A 19,902-nucleotide genomic window follows, 5' to 3' on the forward strand; every position below is an offset into this window, starting at 1 on the left:
GATGAGTGGTGCCTTTTCGGGTCGGTAGAAGTGCGGTTTGCACTCTGCGCAGACTTGGCAGTCCCTGGTCATCATCCTGATCTCCTCAAGGGAGTAAGGCAGGTTCCGGGCTTTCACGAAGTGGAAAAGCCAGGTGACCCCCGGGTGGCAAAGATCTACATGTAGGGCGTATAGCCGGTCAATCTGCGCGCTGGCGCACGTTCCCCAGGATAGGGCATCGGAGGGCTCGTTGAGCTTCCCAGGCCTGTACATGATGTCATAGTTGTAGGCGGAGAGTTCGATTCTCCACCTCAGAATTTTAACATTTTTGATTTTGCCCCGCTGTTGATTATTAAACATGAATGCGACTGAGCGCTGGTCAGTTAGCAGGGTGAACTTTTTGCCGGTGAGATAGTGCACCCAGTGCCTACTAGCTTCCACTATGGCCTGGGCCTCTTTCTCTACTGCGGAGTGCCGAATTTCAGGACCTTGAAGGGTACGGGAGAAGAACGCCACCAGTCTTCCCACCTGGTTGAGGGTAGCAGCCAGCGCAAAGTCGGAGGCGTCACTCTCTACTTGGAAGGGAATGGCCTCATCCACCGCATGCATTGCTGCTTTGGCAATGTCCCCTTTTATGCGGCTGAAGGCCACGTGGGCCTCGGCGGCGAGGGGGAATGTGGTGGACTTGACCAGGGGGCGGGCCTTGTCTGCATAGTTAGAGACCCATTGGGCGTAATATGAAAAGAAGCCCAGGCACCTTTTGAGGGCTCTGAGGTATAGGGAAGAGGGAGTTCCAACAAGGGGCGTATACAGTCGGGGTCAGGGCCAATGACTCCATTCTCCATGACACACCCAAGGATAGCAAGTCAGCTGGTCACAAACACGCACTTGTCCTTGTTATAGGTGAGGTTGAAAGCTTTGGCCGCTTGGAGAAATTTTTGGAGGTTGTTGTCGTGATCCTGCCGGTCGTGACCGCAGATGGTGATGTTATCCAGATATGGGAACGTGGCCTCCAGTTGGCACTGGTCCACCATCCAGTCCAGTTCCCTCTGGAAGACAGATACAGCATTCGTGACACCGATTGAGCGCTTAAGGGGACTAACCCTTTCTGTAGTTTAATATAGAATCTATTTGGATTCTCCCTTATCCATCAGGGATATGTCATAGAAACATAGAAACATAGAAAATAGGTGCAGGAGTAGGCCATTCGGCCCTTCGAGCCTGCACCGCCATTCAGTATGATCATGGCTGATCATCCAACTCAGAACCCTGTACCAGCATTCCCTCCATACCCCCTGATCCCTTTAGCCACAAGGGCCATATCTAACTCCCTCTTAAATATAGCCAATGAACTGGCCTCAACTGTTTCCTGTGGCAGAGAATTCCACAGATTCACCACTCTCTGTGTGAAGAAGTTTTTCCTAACCTTGGTCCTAAAAGGCTTCCCCTTTATCCTCAAACTGTGACCCCTCGTTCTGGACTTCCCCAACATCGGGAACAATCTTCCTGCATCTAGCCTGTCCAATCCCTTTAGGATTTTATACGTTTCAATAAGATCCCCCCTCAATCTTCTAAATTCCAACGAGTATAAGCCTAGTCGATCCAGTCTTTCATCATATGAAAGTCCTGCCATCCCAGGAATCAATCTGGTGAACCTTCTTTGTACTCCCTCTATGGCAAGGATGTCTTTCCTCAGATCAGGGGACCAAAACTGCACACAATACTCCAGGTGTGGTCTCACCAAGGCCTTGTACAACTGCAGTAGAACCTCCCTGCTCCTGTACTCGAATCCTCTCGCTATAAATGCCAGTATACCATTCGCTTTTTTCACCGCCTGCTGTACCTGCATGCCCACTTTCAATGACTGGTGTATAATGACACCCAGGTCTCGCTGCACCTCCCCTTTCCCTAATCGGCCACCATTCAGATAATAATCTGTTTTCCTGTTCTTGCCACCAAAGTGGATAACTTCACATTTATCCACATTAAATTGCATCTGCCATGAATTTGCCCACTCACCTAACCTATCCAAGTCACCCTGCATCCTCTTAGCATCCTCCTCACAGCTAACACTGCCACCCAGCTTCGTGTCATCCGCAAACTTGGAGATGCTGCATTTAATTCCCTCATCCAAGTCATTAATATATATTGTAAACAACTGGAGTCCCAGCACTGAGCCTTGCGGTACCCCACTAGTCACTGCCTGCCATTCTGAAAAGGTCCCGTTTATTCCCACTCTTTGCTTCCTGTCTGCCAACCAATTCTCTATCCAAATCAATACCTTACCTCCAATACCGTGTGCTTTAAGTTTGTACACTAATCTCCTGTGTGGGACCTTGTCAAAAGCCTTTTGAAAATCCAAATATACCACATCCACTGGTTCTTCCCTATCCACTCTACTAGTTACATCCTCAAAAAATTCTATGAGATTCGTCAGACATGATTTTCCTTTCACAAATCCATGCTGACTTTGTCCGATGATTTCACCGCTTTCCAAATGTGCTGTTATCACATTTTTGATAACTGACTCTAGCAGTTTCCCCACCACCGATGTTAGGCTAACCGGTCTATAATTCCCCGATTTCTCTCCCCTCCTTTTTTAAAAAGTGGGGTTACATTAGCCACCCTCCAATCCTCAGGAACTAGTCCAGAATCTAAAGGGTTTTGAAAAATTATCACTAATGCATCCACTATTTCTTGGGCTACTTCCTTAAGCACTCTGGGATGCATGGCTCCTTTATACCCTCCTAATTCCTTATTGTGCTTCCCGAAGGAACTTGCTTCATTCCAGCTGCCTGGCAATGACGTATGCTTCCCTCCTTGCCCTGACTAAAATTTCAACATCACTCATCAGTCAAAGTTCCCTAATCTTGCCCTTCACTCTAGCAGGAATATACAGACCCTGACCTCTTCCCATCTCAGTTTTTAAGGGCACTGGTAACATCTCTTCTGGAATACTGTTGTACACAATATCTAAGGAAGGGCTTTAATGGATTGGAAGCAGTTCAAGGCATGCTTACTGGGTTAAATATCTAGGGCAAGTAATAGGAAAGGAACCAGATCTGAAACGTTAAGTGTTTCTCTTGCCACAGACATTGCCTGGCCTGCTGAGAGCTTCCAGCATTTTCTGTTTATATTTCAGATTTCTAGCAGGTTCTTTAATTTTAATCTAGAATAACAGATTTAAATTGGGGATATAATTGTAGCCAAGGAGTGTGGCAGGTTCAAATAATTAATTAAATCCTTATTAATTACACATAGCATGAATGGCTGGGCAGACGATGTGCTGTAGCTGGTAGAACCCCATAGGCACCATGTTGGCTGCACAGGGAATCTCACTGAAAGTGAGCGAGGTCCTCAATGAATACTTCTTTTCGGTATTCACCAATGAGAGGGAACTTGATGATGGTGAGGACAATATGAGTGAGGTTGATGTTCTGGAGCATGTTGATATTAAGGGAGAGGAGGTGTTGGAGTTGTTAAAATACATTAGGACAGGTAAGTCCCCGGGGCCTGACGGAATATTCCCCAGGCTGCTCCACGAGGCGAGAGAAGAGATTGCTGAGCCTCTGGCTAGGATCTTTATGTCCTCGTTGTCCATGGGAATGGTACCGGAGGATTGGAGGGAGGCGAATGTTGTTCCCTTGTTCAAAAAAGGTAGTAGGGATAGTCCGGGTAATTATAGACCTGTGAGCCTTATGTCTGTGGTGAGAAAGCCATTGGAAAAGATTCTTAGAGATAGGATCTGTAGGCATTTAGAGAATCATGGTCTGATCAGGGACAGTCAGCATGGCTTTGTTAAGGGCAGATCGTGTCTAACAAGCCTGATAGAGTTCTTTGAGGAGGTGACCAGGCATATAGATGAGGGTAGTGTAGTGGATGTGATCTCTATGGATTTTAGTAAGGCATTTGACAAGGTTCCACACGGTAGGCTTATTCGGAAAGTTAGAGGGCATGGGATCCAGGGAAGTTTGGCCAGGTGGATTCAGAATTGGCTTACCTGCCGAAGGCAGAGGGTAGTGGTGGAGGGAGTACATTCAGATTGGAGGATTGTGACTAGTGGTGTCCCACAAGGATCTGTTCTGGGACCTCTTCGTGATTTTTATTAACGACCTGGATGTGGGGGTAGAAGGGTGGGTTGGCAAGTTTGCAGACGACTCAAAGGTTGGTGGTGTTGTAGATAGTGTAGAGGATTGTCAAAGATTGCAGAGAGACATTGATAGGATGCAGAAGTGGGCTGAGAAGTGGCAGATGGAGTTCAACCCAGAGAAGTGTGAGGTGGTACACTTGGGAAGGACATACTCCAAGGCAGAGTACAAAGTAAATGGCAGGATACTTGGTAGTGTGGAGGAGCAGAGGGATCTGGGGGTACATGTCCACAGATCCCTGAAAGTTGCCTCACAGGTGGATAGGGTAGTTAAGAAAGCTTATGGGGTGTTAGCTTTCATAGTCAAGGGATAGAGTTTAAGAGTCGCGATGTAATGGTGCAGCTCTATAAAACTCTGGTTAGGCCACACTTGGAGTATTGTGTCCAGTTCTGGTCACCTCACTATAGGAAGGATGTGGAAGCATTGGAAAGGATACAGAGGAGATTTACTAGGATTCTGCCTGGTTTAGAGAGTATGCATTATGATCAGAGATTAAGAGAGCTAGGGCTTTACTCTTTGGAGAGAGGGAGGATGAGAGGAGACATGATAGAGGTGTACAAGATAATAAGAGGAATAGATAGAGTGGATAGCCAGCGCCTCTTCCCCAGGGCACCACTGCTCAATACAAGAGGACATGGCTTTAAGGTAAGGGTGGGATGTTCAAGGGGGATATTAGAGGAAGGTTTTTTACTCAGAGAGTGGTTGGCGCGTGGAATGCACTGCCTGAGTCAGTGGTGGAGGCAGATACACTAGTGAAGTTTAAGAGACTACTAGACAGGTATATGGAGTAATCTAAGGTGGGGGCTTATATGGGAGGCAGGGTTTGAGGGTCGGCACAACATTGTGGGCCGAAGGGCCTGTACTGTGCTGTACTGTTCTATGTTCTATGTTCAATAAGCTAGAGACTGGCCATTGATACTGGGACACATAAGGCAGGGAGAGTCATCTAGACATTGTGTTTCAGGGGGCAGTCACACCCTCAGGCTAACTTCTTCATGTTTGATCAGCACTCAGGGATAGGAGAGTATAGCTGCTGAAGAGGCTAGTGAGGGGATCCACAGGGTGGGTCCAGAGGAGCTTCAGCCTTTCCCCTTGTCCAGTGGGTCTTGCTCCCTGTGTAGACATGCAGCCACTGCTGGGACGATGTGCAAACTGTCCATTACACCAGAATACAGGAAGCTGTTTGAATGGTGGGGGTGGGCGAAGATAAAAGGATGTGGTAGTCATAGGGGATAGATAGTGTTACCTGCAGCAAAGACAGGAAGCCTCAAAGACTGCGTTGCTTACCTGGTGCCACCTAATCTGACCGGAGAAGAACTTGAAGTGGGAGCGGGAGGATCCAGTTGTCATCTACTGCTGAAGCAACATTGGTAGGATGAGGAAAAAGGTTCTGCTGAGGGATTGTGAATGGCTTGGGGCAAAATTGGAAAGAAAAGCACAAGGGTGTAAATGTCTGGATAACTAACTGAGCCATGTACAGATTGGCAGAGGACAAATAAGATCAGAGAATAAGAAATGAGAGAAGCAAGGTTCACAGAATGGTGTGGGAGAAATTACAGTAGTTTGGATTCTAGCCCTGTACCTAAACTCTTATAATTCATGATTCAACCACCCAGAAATCCCAATAGTATGACATCTGACCCACAGGTAATGTCTCCTTCACTCCCTTTCCACTCACCAAGACCCCAGTTCTTGTGCTTTCTTTCAATTCATTGTTCAAAATTGGGGGTTTGGTTACCATGCTATAAGAAAGCTGCCATTCAGCTGGAAAGAATGCAGAAAAGATTTATGAGGATATTGCTAGAACTTGGGGGATTGAGTTATCGAGAGAGGTTGAACAGGATAGGACTTTATTCATGGAGTATCGGAGAATGAGAGGAAATCTTATAAAAATGCATAAGGTCATGATGGACATAAATTGAGTGAATGTAGACAGTCTGTTTCTTGAAGTTGGGGAATTAAGAGCTAGGGGGGCATAGGTTTAAGGTGAGAAGGGAGGGATTTAATAGGAGCCTGAGAGGCATTCTTTTTTCACCATTTGGATGATGTGGAACAAGCTACCAAGGGAGTAGATGAGACAGGCACGTTGACAATATTTAAACAACACTTGAAAGTTTCGTGCATTAGAAAACTGTAGATGGATAAAGCCCAAACACAGGCAAATAGGCAAATGGACATCTTGGTTGGCATGGGCAAGATGGGCCAAAGGGGCTGTTTCTGTAATGTACCCAGTTCACCAAGAAATTTATCATACTGGTAAAACCAACTGCCGGCGACAGTGGTGCAGGGTGATACGATAGGGTCTTTTAAGAGACTCCTGGACAGGTACATGGAGCTGAGAAAAACAGAGGGCTATGGGTAACCCTAGGTAATTTCTAAGGTAAGGACATGTTTGGCACAGCTTTGTGGGCCGATGTAGTATTATGTAGTAGGTTTTTCTATGTTTCTAACTAACTTGATTGGATTTTTCAAGAAGGTGACAAAGGTAGAAACTGTTGATGTTATCAACATAAGGCGATGGACAAGGTCCCTCTCAGGAGGCTCATCCTGAAGATTAAGATGCATAAGATTCACATTGTATTGGCTGTTAAGATGTAAAATTGGCTTGCCTGTCGAAGACAGAGTGGTCAGTACAAGTTATTCTGGCTGCAGCTCTGTGACTAGTGGTGTTTCACAGGGATGCGCAATGGGACCACTGTTTGTGATATATATAAATGACCGGGGATGGGTGGCATAGTAAGTTTGCAGTCGATATGAAGATTGGTGATATTGTGGACAGCACAGGAGATTGGCAAAGGACATAACAAGATATAGATATAAGTAGAGAAATGGCCAAATTTGAAGTGTTGCACTTTGGGAGATCAGATCTAAAGAGAAAGTGCACTTTTAAATGGCAGGATCCTCAACAGTTTTGATGAGGGCACCAATTCTTAGCTCCCTGAAAATGGTTACTCAGGTTGATAGGGCAGTAAAAGAGGACATAAATGCACGCTTGACTTTATTAGTGGAGGAATTGAGTTCAAGAGTGCAGCTTTATAAAACTCTAGTTAGGCTTATTTGGAGGACTGCATTCAACTCTGGCTGAGGCTTTGGAGAGGATGCAGAAGAGGTTTAGCAGGATGCTGCCTGGTTTAGAGAGCGTATGCTGAAATGAGGTGTTGGACAAAATTGGGTTGTTTTCTCTGGAGCGTCTGAGGCTTAGGGGAGATGCGATAAAGGTTTATAATAATACAAGAGGCACGGATGGCCAGTATCTTTGTCTCAGGATTTATTGATTAATTTCAAAGGGCATGCATTTAGGATTAGAGTGAGTGAGTTCACAGGAGATGTGTGGGTAAGTTTTGTTACACAGAGAGAGGTGGGGGCCTGGAATGCACTGCCTGAGGTGGTGGTGGTGGAGGCAAATAAAGTTGGGGCATTCAAGGAGATCTTAAATAGGCACATGATGGTGCAGGAAATGGAAGATATGGGCATCACGTACAGTAGGCAGAAAGGCAGAAAAATAGCTTTTTCCCCAGAACTATAATTGCTCTGAACCAATCGATCAAGCATCATTTATAAATTTGTTCTCTTGCTACTTTAATACTGGGTTTATGGCTGTCATGCATCTGAGTTGCGCTGCTGTACCGCTGGACATTGCCTGTACTGGCTGGTTACTTGATTTTATTTACTGTTTATTTATTTTATTTGTTTGTTTATAGCATTGAGTACGAGAGTTGCAAACTGATTTTCACTGTGCTGCATGACTACTGTATGCAATGACAATAAAGATATTTCATTCATTGATTAGTTTAATGCAGCACTTGATTAATAATTTAATTAGTTCAGTGCAACATTGTGGGCAGAAGAGCCTCTCCCTCTTCTGTCAGCTTGAATTTAAATTCCCAACTTTCTTCGTGGGACTGAATTCAGCAACTTAAGCACAGGCTATGCAGAAAAAATTCGGGAGAATGTTACTGGATCTGGAGGTTTGGAGTTATGAGGACAGACTGAGATTGTTTCCTGCCGGAGCAAGGGAGGCTGAGGGGTGGCTTTATTGAGATTTACCAAATCATGAGGGACAAGATAAGGTGAATAGCCACAGTTTTTGTTTCCTAGGTTGGGGTGTCTAAAACTAGAGGACACAGAGTTACGGTGAGAAGGAAATATTTAAAAGGAACCTGATGGATAACACTTTTGCACAGAGGGTGGTATACATATGGCCTCCAAAGTGATTGAGGTAGATAAAATTAATTAAAAATGACATTTGCATGGTAAATGGATGGGGAAGTTTTAGAGCGAAATGGGCCAAAGGCAGGGAAGTGGGACTGGCAGAGATAGGAACCTGGTTGGCCTGGGCAACTGGTCCAAAGGGCTTTTTACAGTGTGACTGCTGTGTAATAGCAGCAGGGGACCTGGGGCTGGGAACAAGGGAACGGGTGCACTACGTGAAGGTGGAGTATCTATTCTGCAGGCACATCATGTGACTGTTTAGTTGTAGGTGGACAGCTTGTAGCCCCACCTTGGTGCCTCACCCATGGGTCAGGGAGTGGCCATGTTTTCTGCTAGGCAGAGTCTGAGAAGCTACATATTACGTACACCGAGATGCACTGACAGCAAGAGCCGGACAAAGTTCAGCTGCAGTAAATCTTGCTTGTTTTTCTGTATGGACTTTGATACATTAATGAACATACACCTTCTACAGAAACTGATCGCAAGCACAGTGCAGAAGGAATGTATTCCCCGCGGGGCCAAAGCTGAAGGAAATCGCATTAAAACAGGAGAAAAGGAGGAATCAGGTAATTGGAATCGGAGAGCTGATGCTTGGGCTGTTATTGAGAGGACGTAGGAGCTAAGGCGGAGTTTGTTGTCCTCCCCGAGATCTTGTCCAGAACTGATTAAATGTTCCCTTTGTTTAATCCTGACATTTGAGCAAAGCAGGAATTTTGTAAAGGATTTGAGTTTGAAGACCTCAGTCTGTATTTAGAAATATGCTGAACTTATTTGTGGTGGATAATACAAGTGCTTTCATTAGAACAGTCAACAAGTGACTCCCTATATTGTTGAGAGGTAGCCTGAACCTAGACTGGTTTGAAGAAGATGGGACAAAAGCAGGAAATGCTGGAAATATTCAGTATGTCAATCAGCATCTGTGAACAGAGAAACATGTTGGGTCTGTTACCCTTGATTTTCAGAGAAGATGAGAGACAAGGGAACTAAGAGTAAGCAGACAGGGAGACTATCTGGATTTAATCCAGTTGTATGAATGTTGAAATTGCAAGTGAAGTGAATTCAGTCAGACACAGCAGGAAAATCCCACTGTGATCTAGGTGAAGAGATGGTCTCAGGTGGGAAGGGGTAGGGACTCTGCAATTTGCCTTATTATCCAAGGAGAATGTTGTCAAGATCTAAGCCAATCCCTCAAAATAAAACTAAGATGATGCATTCCACATTGGAATAGTTTTGTCAAAGTCTGAGATGGGTGAGGCACTGGAGTGTGGCAACACAAATGTAATCACGCCCTAGGAAACGGGAGGGAGGTGGGGAACGGGGTGGCAGTAAAAAGGGATTAAACAAATAGGTATGGAATAGTGGGTGAGGGCAATTGGATGCGTGACAGCGAGAATCTGATACCTGAGACTTCTGTCCTTAGCCAATCAAGATATCGTGGCACAAACGAATATATTCAGGGACCGGGAGTGACGGAGGAGCAGTGGGAATGGTGAGTTTGTGGAGTCTCTCTTCTAACTCGACAGTAATTATTGGTTCATTTTGTACAATATGACAGCGGGTGTTTTATAAACAATACAACAGTTAGTCATTCAGGACTGATGTGACGAGAAATTTAGGCTACATCCACAGTACGCCAGATAATTTTGAAAACGCCGGTTTTGAGTAAAAACGACAGGCGTCCACACTAAGCGTTTTTCAAAATGACTCCGTCCACATTAGGCGGATATTTGGGCGAATCTCCTCCTAGTGGGCATGCGCAGGACACACAGAAAACAAGCAAAGAGGAAACGATATACTTGGTGCACGTTCGTCCAGTTACAGAGTAGAAAAAAGGAATTGCTCTTGGCTCTCGTGCAGGAGGAACTTAAAACTAAAAAAAACAAATACTGGAGCGTATGGAGGCAACCGACAGGGAGTTCATGGACCTGGCTGACGACGAACATTGAAAAACTAACTAACTCTGTTACATTAATAAAGCACCTTGTTAAATGTATAAAACATGTCTGCATCAGCATTATCTTGTATTTCCATACAATGTTACATTAGGCTGTTACACATTGGCTGTTTAACCAATTTCCCCCAGGATCAATAAAGTATGACTATGACTATGACTACACACCTATTGTCAGAGAAGTACTTGCATTAATAGGTGAACCACCTTCATACAAGCAAGGACAGAAAACAGGGCAAAGTGAGAATACTTATTTATTCAGTAAGCTATGGGTAAAAATATTTGGTGAGTACATTTCTAACTCTTCTGGCTTCAGTCTCGTTGCCATCTCTTCTGAAATTGTTAGGTTCTGCGAAGCACAGAATCAAATATCGCTGTCATGATTGTACGCTCTAGTATCAATTGTTTGGTGACAATTAAGTAGTAATAATAATAATAAGAATAATAATAAGAAAACAATGAAATGCCGTGCTGTCACCATCTGTTTCGGCACATCATGACAGCGATTTTAAAAAGCTCTGGTTACCCCGTACACACTGCAACGGATATTAGGTGTTTTCAGACATATTCACTTTGGAGAACGTTTCTGAAAATCTCCGTTTTCAGGGGATGAAAATGCCATTTTAGTGTGGACAGAGGGTCAAAACAAAGAGAAAAAGCTTTGTTTTCAAAATTATCCGGCGTAGTGTGGACGTAGCCTTAGTCATACAGAGTGTAGGGAATTAACTACTGTGTCACTGAGCATTTTCAACCTTTGTGTCCTGATGTCAAAACAACAACCTTGCCATTTTGTCCTAATGTCAGGAAGACAGAAGAGCTAATTGTTGATTAAGGAAGGAAGGGGGTTGGGGATGCGAACAATACCCTGTCCTCATTAACTGAGCTGCTGTACAGGTGGTCGATAGCTTCAAGTTCCTTGGCATCCATATCAGCACCATCCTCACCTCATCTAGTCCACCAGAATTATCTCGAACTTTGACAGATACACCACATCTAGTCCACCAGAATTATCTCAAACTTCGACAGATACACCACATCTAGTCCACCAGAATTATCTCAAACTTCGACAGATACACCACATCTAGTCCACCAGAATTATCTTGAACTTCAACAGATACATCATTGAAAGTGTCCTGACGGGTGATTCTGAGCCTGGTACGGCAGTGGGCTGACAGGACCTGTAAATTGTGATAAACGCTGCCCAGTCCATCACAAGCTCATCACGTCCTGTCATCCAGCTCATCTTCATGATGCATTGCCCACCACTATTCCCTTTTCTCTCTCCTACTTCTACGAAAAGATACAGGAGATTGTAACAGTCAGTCAACCAGACTTCAGAACAGCTTCTAGCTCGCTATCAGACTTCTGCACCACCCGTTTCCCAGTGGTGCTACCATATTCTCAAATCCTTAGTTCTTCCTCTCGCAGTTATTCTGTTAGCATCACTTTAGCATTTCTGTTTTCACGACTATACCCTGCACCTTTCTGTTGTTTTGTGCTCACATCTGTACTTATTAACATCGTGTATAGTCTTTCCTCATGCGAGCAAGGAATCTCATTGCATCTGGTGTACATGACAATAAGCCTCTAGATATTTAAGAAATTTAAAGGGTGTGCAGTTGGGGCAAGAGAATGGTGCTGAGCTAAAAGATCAGCCAGGATCATAGTGACTAGCATAACAGACATAAGATACCACATATTCCTGGGACCACAGATGGCCCTGAGAGCATTGAATTGTTGGCTTGTTGTGGTTACAGAGAATGGCTGCACTTCCTGCACTCTGCGCCCTCTTCAGCTGTTCTTTGGGGGAATCTCTTGGACCCCAGTCTTCAGGTTCCTTGAGATATACTGTTTCCAATCCATAAACACCTTGCTTCTGCTGCTAATTACCTTCTGGACTTCCTAATGATGCCACGGTAGTGTAGTACTGTAGTTAGTGGTCTTACAGTGTTGGCCATGGACTTCAATTCCAGCACTGTCCATAAGGAGCTTGTGTGTTCCCCCGTGACCGCATGGGCCTCCTCTGGGTGCTCCAGTTTTCTGCCATAGTCCAAGGATGTACTGGTTAGTAGGCTAATTGAGCATTATAAATTGTCTTGTGCTTAGGCTAGGGTTAAATAGGTGGGATGCTGGTTGGTACGGAATGGAAGAGTCTCTTCCATGCTGTATCTCTAAAAAAAAAATAAAATCAGTCCTGATATTTACTGATGGAGGTGGCAAGAATCCCCTCACTGGTGTTAAATGAAGTGGAATTCAGAGAGTCAAGGAGCTTTGCCATTCTTGTCACTGCATGTGCAACATCAGGCTCTCTGTGAGATTTTAACAGTTCTCTTTGTGGGGAGGCTGAAACTGTAAACATTGCCCCAGATATTGGAGGTAACTGAACAAGTTTAGCATGGCTGAGAGTTCAGCGGTCTTCAGTACCTGTCAGCCTGTTAACCAGGTCATCTGTGCAGTCTACTGCTTGGTTTTGATATAATCGAGTGCTTGGATCAGGGTGTTGTCATGAGGTCCTGTGCTTGCCTCTGTGAAGGAATGGAGGAATGGGCTGTTGGCTGTTGGCAACGACCAGGCTTCACTGGATTTTGGTTTTCTTATTTCCTCTTTGCCAATCATACTTCTTGAGAATTGCATCTACACCGATCCTGCCCATCAGAGATGATCTGATCCTCCTGGGTGACTTCAAGATCTGAGTAGGATCCCCTTGGTCTGATCTGTAGACTTCAGGATTGGGACAGATGCTGATGACAGTACTATGTTAGCTGTGAATGATAGTGAGTGTAAGACCATGAGTGAGGGGAGTCGTTGAATTACCAACCTAGTTTATATACAGTCAGTGATCACTTTATTTGGTATAGGAGTGCACCTAATAGTTTAGAGTGGAACCCAGTATGGTCTTCAGTTGCTGTAGCCCATCCACTTCAAAGCTCGACGTATTGTGCATTCAGAGTGGTTTTTCTGCACATCACTGTTCTAACATGAGGTTAGATGAGTTACTGTTGCCTTCCTGTCAGCTTGAACCAGCCTGTCCATTCTCCTCTGACCTCTTTCATTAACAAGGCATTTCCACCCACAAAACTGCCACTCACTGGATTTTTTTGTTTTTCTGTAAACTCGAGAGACTGGTGTTTGTGAGAATTCCAGGAGATGAGCAGTTTCTGAGATACTCAAATCACCCCATCTGGCACCAACAATCATTCCACAGTCAAAGTCACTTGGATCACATTTCTTCCCCATTCTAGTGTTTGGTCTGAACAATGACTGAACCTCTTGACTATGACTGCATGCCACCTGATTGGCTGATTAGATATTTGCACTAGGAAGCAGGTGTACAAATGTACTTAATAAAGTGGCCACTGAGTGTGAAAACAGAAGCTGCCACATCAGAAACCGTACGTGCTGGAATCTGGAGCAAAAAAAAGCAATCTTCTGGAGCAACTCAGTAGATCAAGCATTATTTTTCTTATTGCTCTCTTTATGCACTGCCTATATAATTTATTAGATTAGATTATGAGGACATGCAGTCCTCTTTTATTGTCATTTAGTAATGCATGCATTAAGAAATCATACAATATTTCCTCCAACACACATAAAAGTTGCTGGTGAACGCAGCAGGCCAGGCAGCATCTCTAGGAAGAGGTGCAGTCGACGTTTCAGGCCGAGACACTTCGGACGAAGGGTCTCAGCCTGAAAGGTCGACTGCACCTCTTCCTAGAGATGCTGCCTGGCCTGCTGCATTCACCAGCAACTTTTATGTGTGTTGCTTGAATTTCCAGCATCTGCAGAATTCCTGTTGTTTACAATATTTCCTCCGGTGTGATATCACAAAACACAGGACGGACCAAGACTGAAAAACTGACAAAAACCACATAATTATAACATATAGTTACAACAGTGCAACAATACCATAACTTGATGAAGAACAGGCCATGGCACAGTAAAAAAGTTCAAAGTCTCTCGAAAGTCCCACATGTCACGCAGACGGGAGATGGAAGAAAACTCTCCCTGCCATGCCCGACCACAGTCCAACTCTGAGTTGTCTGAAAACTTTGAGCCTCCGATCAGCCCTCCAACACCGAGTACCGAGCACCATCTCTATCCAGATGATTCAACCTCAGCCTCGGTCGCCAGCAGCAGGCAAAGCCAGGGATTTTGGGGCCTTCCCCCCAGAAGATTCTCAATCGCCCAGTAACAGCGGCAGCGAACCAGTGTTTCAGAAATTTCTCCAGATGTTTCTCTGTGCTTTCACGTCTGTCTCCATCAAATCAGAATTGTCCACGGCCCCTATTTAACAGAAACAATATTATTCTCATCGGAGAGCTGCGTGCGCGCGTCGCGCTGCCATCTTCTCCATCCCTGCCTTATTGTAATTTGCAGCTTTTTTATTATTATGTATTGCAATGAACTGCTGCCACAAAACAACCAATTTCATGACATATGTTGGTGATATTAAACCTGATACTGATTCTGACCTGTTCAGGGGAAAGGATGGTCAATGTTTCAGGCCTGGACCTTTCATCAGATCAGAGTGCAAAGAGGAGATTTCCAGAATAAGGAGATGAGGAGGAGGAGTGATGCAAGAGCTGGCACATGATAGAGTGGAACCGCCTGCAGAGGGGATAATGAGTAGATGGAACCAGGTGAGGGAAGGGTTCACCTGGAGTTTGGAGGTAGAGGCAGAGACTGGAAGGCAATAATTGTATACAGCAAAAGGTTTTCCAGTCTCCAGCTCCACCCCACCTGGCTCCATCTGTCCGTCATCCCGCTCCTCACGTGGATCCATCTATCACCTGCCAGTCCCAGACACTGCCTCACCTCATTATACTGACCATAACCCTCCTCTCCTCTCAATCCTGATACAGGGTCTCATCCTGAAATATCGACTGTCCCTTTACCTCCACAAAGACTCACTGAGTTCTTCAGTTTTGGACTAAAAACGAAAGTGCTGGAAACACTCAGTCAGAATCTGTGGAGAGAGTATCAGGGTTAATTAATTATTAATTAGTAATAATCTTTCAAGGGAAATTAGGGATAGTATCAATTCCAAAGAAGAAACATACAAATTAGCCAGAAAAAGCAGCACACCTGAGGACTGGGAGAAATTCAGAGTCCAGCAGAGGAGGACAAAGGGCTTAATTAGGAAAGGAAAAAAAGATTGAGAGAAAGCTGGCAGGGAACATAAAAACTGACTGTAAAAGCTTTTATAGATATGTGAAACGAAAAAAGATTGGTTAAGACAAATGTAGATCCCTTACAGACAGAAACAAGTGAATTGATTATGGGGAACAAGGACATGGCAGACCAATTGAGTAACTACTTTGGTTCTGTCTTCACTAAGGGGGACATAAATAATCTTCCTGAAATAGTAGGGAACCAAGGGTCTAGTTAGATGGAGGAACTGAGAGAAATACATGTTAGTAGGGAAGTGGTGTTAGGTAAATTGAAGGGATTAAAGGCAGATAAATCCCCAGGGCCAGATGGTCTGCATCCCAGAGTGCTTAAGGAAGTAGCCCAAGAAATAGTGGATGCACTAGTGATCATTTTTCAAAACTCTTTAGATTCTGGATAGTTCCTGAGGATTGGAGAGTGGCTAATGTAACCCCACTTTTTAAAAAAGGAGGGAGAGAGAAACCGAGGAATTATAAACCGGTTAGCCTGACATCGGTGGTGGGGAAAATGCTAGAGTCAGTCATCAAAGATGTGATAACAGCACATTTGGAAAGCAGTGAAATCATCGGACAAAGTCAACATGGATTTGTGAAGGGAAAATCATGTCTGACGAATCTTATAGAATTTTTTGAGGATGTAACTAGTAGAGTGGATAGGGGAGAACCAGTGAATGTGGTATATTTGGATTTTCAAAAGGCTTTTGACAAGGTCCCACACAGGAGATTAGTGTGCAAACTTAAAGCACACGGTATTGGGGGTAAGGTATTGATGTGGATAGAGAATTGGTTGGCAGACAGGAAGCAAAGAGTGGGAATAAACGGGACCTTTTCAGAATGGCAGGCAGTGACTAGTGGGGTACCGCAAGGCTCAGTGCTGGGACTCCAGTTGTTTACAATATATATTAATGATTTAGACGAGGGAATTAAATGCAGCATCTCCAAATTTGCTGATGACACGAAGCTGGGCAGCAGTGTTAGCTGTGAGGAGGATGCTAAGAGGATGCTGGGTGACTTGGATAGGTTAGATGAGTGGGCAAATTCATGGCAGATGCAATTCAATGTGGATAAATGTGAGGTTATCCACTTTGGTGGCAAGAACAGGAAAACAGAATATTATCTGAATGGTGGCCGATTAGGAAAAGGGGAGGTGCAACGAGACCTGGGTGTCATTGTACACCAGTCATTGAAAGTGAGCATGCAGGTACAGCAGGTGGTGAAAAAGGCAAATGGTATGTTGGCATTCATTGCAAGAGGGTTCGAGTACAGGAGCAGGGAGGTTCTACTGCAGTTGTACAAGGCCTTGGTGAGACCACACCTGGAGTATCGTGTGCAGTTTTGGTCCCCTAATCTGAGGAAAGACATTCTTGCCATAGAGGGAGTACAAAGAAGGTTCACCAGATTGATTCCTGGGATGGCAGGACTTTCATATGATGAAAGACTGGATCGACTAGGCTTATACTCGCTGGAATTTAGAAGATTGAGGGGGGATCTTATTGAAAAGTATAAACTTCTAAAGGGATTGGACAGGCTGGATGCAGGAAGATTGTTCCTGATGTTGGGGAAGTCCAGAACGAGGGGTCACAGTTTAAGGATAAAGGGGAAGCCTTTTAGGACCGAGATGAGGAAAAACTTCTTCACACAGAGAGTGGTGAATCTGTGGAATTCTCTGCCACAGGAAACAGTTGAGGCCAGTTCATTGGCTATACTTAAGAGGGAGTTAGGTATGGCCCTTGTGACTAAAGGGATCAGGGGGTATGGAGAGAAGGCAGGTATAGGGTTCTGAGTTGGATGATCAGCCATGATCATACTGAATGGCGGTGCAGGCTCAAAGGGCCAAATGGCCTACTCCTGCACCTATCTTCTATGTTTCTATGTTTAAGAATTACTTAGTAGGTCTTGAATAATCTTTCAAGAATCAATAGATTCAGGCATGATTCAAGAGGACTGGAAAAATTCAAATGTCACTCCACTGTTCAAGAAGGGAGGGAGGCAGAAGAAAGGAAATTATAGGTCAGTTAGTTTCACCTCTACTACTACTACTACGATGTCGACTCAGGCCTAGGGGGCCAGCGTTGGGCATGACGATGGACTCTCCACTTCTCCCTCTCCCTCATCAAACCTCAGTGGTTGGGAAAATGTTGGAGTCGATTTTCAAGGATGTGGTTTCGAGGTACTTGGAGGCACATGATAAAATAGGCCAAAGTCAGCATTGTTTTCGAAAGGAAAAGTCTTACCTGACAAACCTGTTCGAATTCTTTGAGGAAATAACAAGCGGGATAGACAAGGGAGAATTGGTGAATGTTGTGTACTTGGATTTTCAGAAGGCCTTTGACAAGGTGCCACACATGAGGTTGCTTAAAAAGATAAGACCCTAAGGTATTACAGGAAAGATATTAGCATGGATAGAGTATTAGGAGAAGGCAAAGAGTGGGAATAAAGGGAGCCCTTTCTGATTGCCTGTCGGTGATTAATGGTGTTTCGCAGGGGTTGGTGTTGGGACTGCTTCTTTCTTATATTGTATGTCGATGATTTGAATGACAGAATTTATGGCTTTGTGAACAATACAAAGATAGGTCGAGGGGCAGGTGATGTTGAGGAAGCAGGGAGCCTGCAAAAGAACTTAGACAGATTAGGAGAATGGGCAAAGAAGTGGCAGATGGAATATAGTGTTGGTAAGGGAACGGTCATGCATTTTAGCAGAAGGAATAAAAACACAGACTATTTTCTAAATGGGGAGAAAATTCGAAGTCTGAGGTGCAAGAGGACTTGGAAGTCCTCATTCAGCATTCCCTAAAAGCTAATTTTCGGGTTGAATAGGTGGTGAGAAAGGTAAATACAATGTTAGCATTCATTCTGAGAGAACTAGAATATAAAAGCAAGAATGCTATGTTAAGGCTCTATTAGGCACTGGTGACACCTCACGGAGTGTCGTGAGCAGTTTTTGGCCCATTATTTAAGAAAGGATGTGCTTGACATTGGAGAAGGTTCATGGGAATGATTCTGTGAATGAAAAGTCTTATCATATGAGAAGTGATTGATGGCTCTGGGCCTTTACTCGCTGGAATATAGACCAATGAGGGGGGATCTTATTGAAACCTATTGAATGGTGAAAGGCCTCAATGGAGTGTATATGGAGAGGATGTTTCCTATGGTGGAAGAGTCTAAGACACAGCCTTAGAATAGAGGGATGTCCATTTAGAACGGAGATGAAGAAGAATTTCTTTAGTAAGAGGGTGGTGTATCTGTGGAATACATTGCCACAGGCAGCTGTGGAGACAAGTCATTGGGTGTATTTAAGGTGGAGACAATAGGTTCTTGATTAGTCAGGACATGAAAGGGGTGAAGTCAGGAGACTGGAGTTGTGAGGGAAATGGGTCAGACATGATGAAATGATGGAGCAGGGGCAGACTCAGTGGAACAAATGGCCTAATTCTGCTCCTGTGTTTTTTGATCGAAATAATTCAGGACTCAGGGTTAATGATTAGGGTTAATGGCTGTTTGTCAGAATTGGGAAGGTAGGAAAACAAGTTAGTTTTAAATTGCCAAGAGGGTGGAGAAGAGATGGATAGGACAAAGGAAATGTCTGGTGAGGCCTGAGTTTCCATGGTGAAGTGCTGTTTACTCAGCTATACAATAAATTAATGAGGGTAGTTAAGATTAGATTAGATTCAACTTTATTGTCATCGTGCCGAGTACAGATACAAAGCCAACGAAATGCAATTATCATCTGACCAGAAGTGCAAAAGAATAGTATTATTTACAAAATAACCGTGAATAAAAGGTAAGTGCTACAGCATACAAATATAGAAGTACTGAGACAGTCAAATATGGGTGAAACACTGCTTAGCACTGTGATGAGAGGTTCAGCAGGGTCACAGCCTCAGGGAAGAAGCTCTTCCTGTGCCTCCTGGTGCGGGAATGGAGTCTCCTGTAGCACCTACCAGATAGGAGGAGAGTAAAAAGTTCATGGTTAGGGTGAGATGCATCCTTTATAACGCTTTTCGCCCTGCCCAGGCAGCGTTTATGGTAGATGTTCTCAATGGTGGGCAATTGGGTGCCAATAATCTGCTGGGCAGTTTTCACCACATGCTGGAGTGCTTTGTGGTCCGATACGGGACAATTGCCATACCACACTGAGATGCAGTTGGTGAGTACGCTCTCAATGGTACAGCGGTAAAAGTCTGTCAGTATCCTGGGACAGAGGTGAACTTTCTTGATGCTCCACAGGAAATAAAGACGCTGTTACACCTTTTTGATCAGGATGGAGGAGTTCAGGGACCAGGTGAGATCATCGGAAACGTGGATACCAAGGAACTTGAAGCTTGATACACGCTCCACTGCAGATCCGTTGATGTAGATGGGGACACGAGTGTGACTCCTAGCATGCCTGAAGTCCACAAAATGGAGAGAAAACAAACAAAGCAAAGAGTTCCAAGCTGTTTCA

At 44.5% G+C, this 19,902-nt stretch overlaps 1 protein-coding gene across 1 annotated transcript in view; it reads left to right on the forward strand.

Moving 5' to 3' along the window:
* The window catches only part of LOC134336618 (unconventional myosin-XV-like), a 315,256-nt gene that overhangs the window by 205,837 nt on the left and 89,517 nt on the right, over positions 1–19,902 (forward strand). Inside the window, exons 25-26 of the mRNA XM_063030961.1 lie at positions 8,831–8,905; positions 9,760–9,828. Coding sequence (XP_062887031.1) covers positions 8,831–8,905; positions 9,760–9,828 — 144 coding nt within the window. The remainder of the gene's footprint in view (positions 1–8,830; positions 8,906–9,759; positions 9,829–19,902) is intronic.

Source organism: Mobula hypostoma, chromosome 22, assembly GCF_963921235.1.
Source record: "Mobula hypostoma chromosome 22, sMobHyp1.1, whole genome shotgun sequence".
Classification (NCBI taxonomy): domain Eukaryota; kingdom Metazoa; phylum Chordata; class Chondrichthyes; order Myliobatiformes; family Myliobatidae; genus Mobula; species Mobula hypostoma.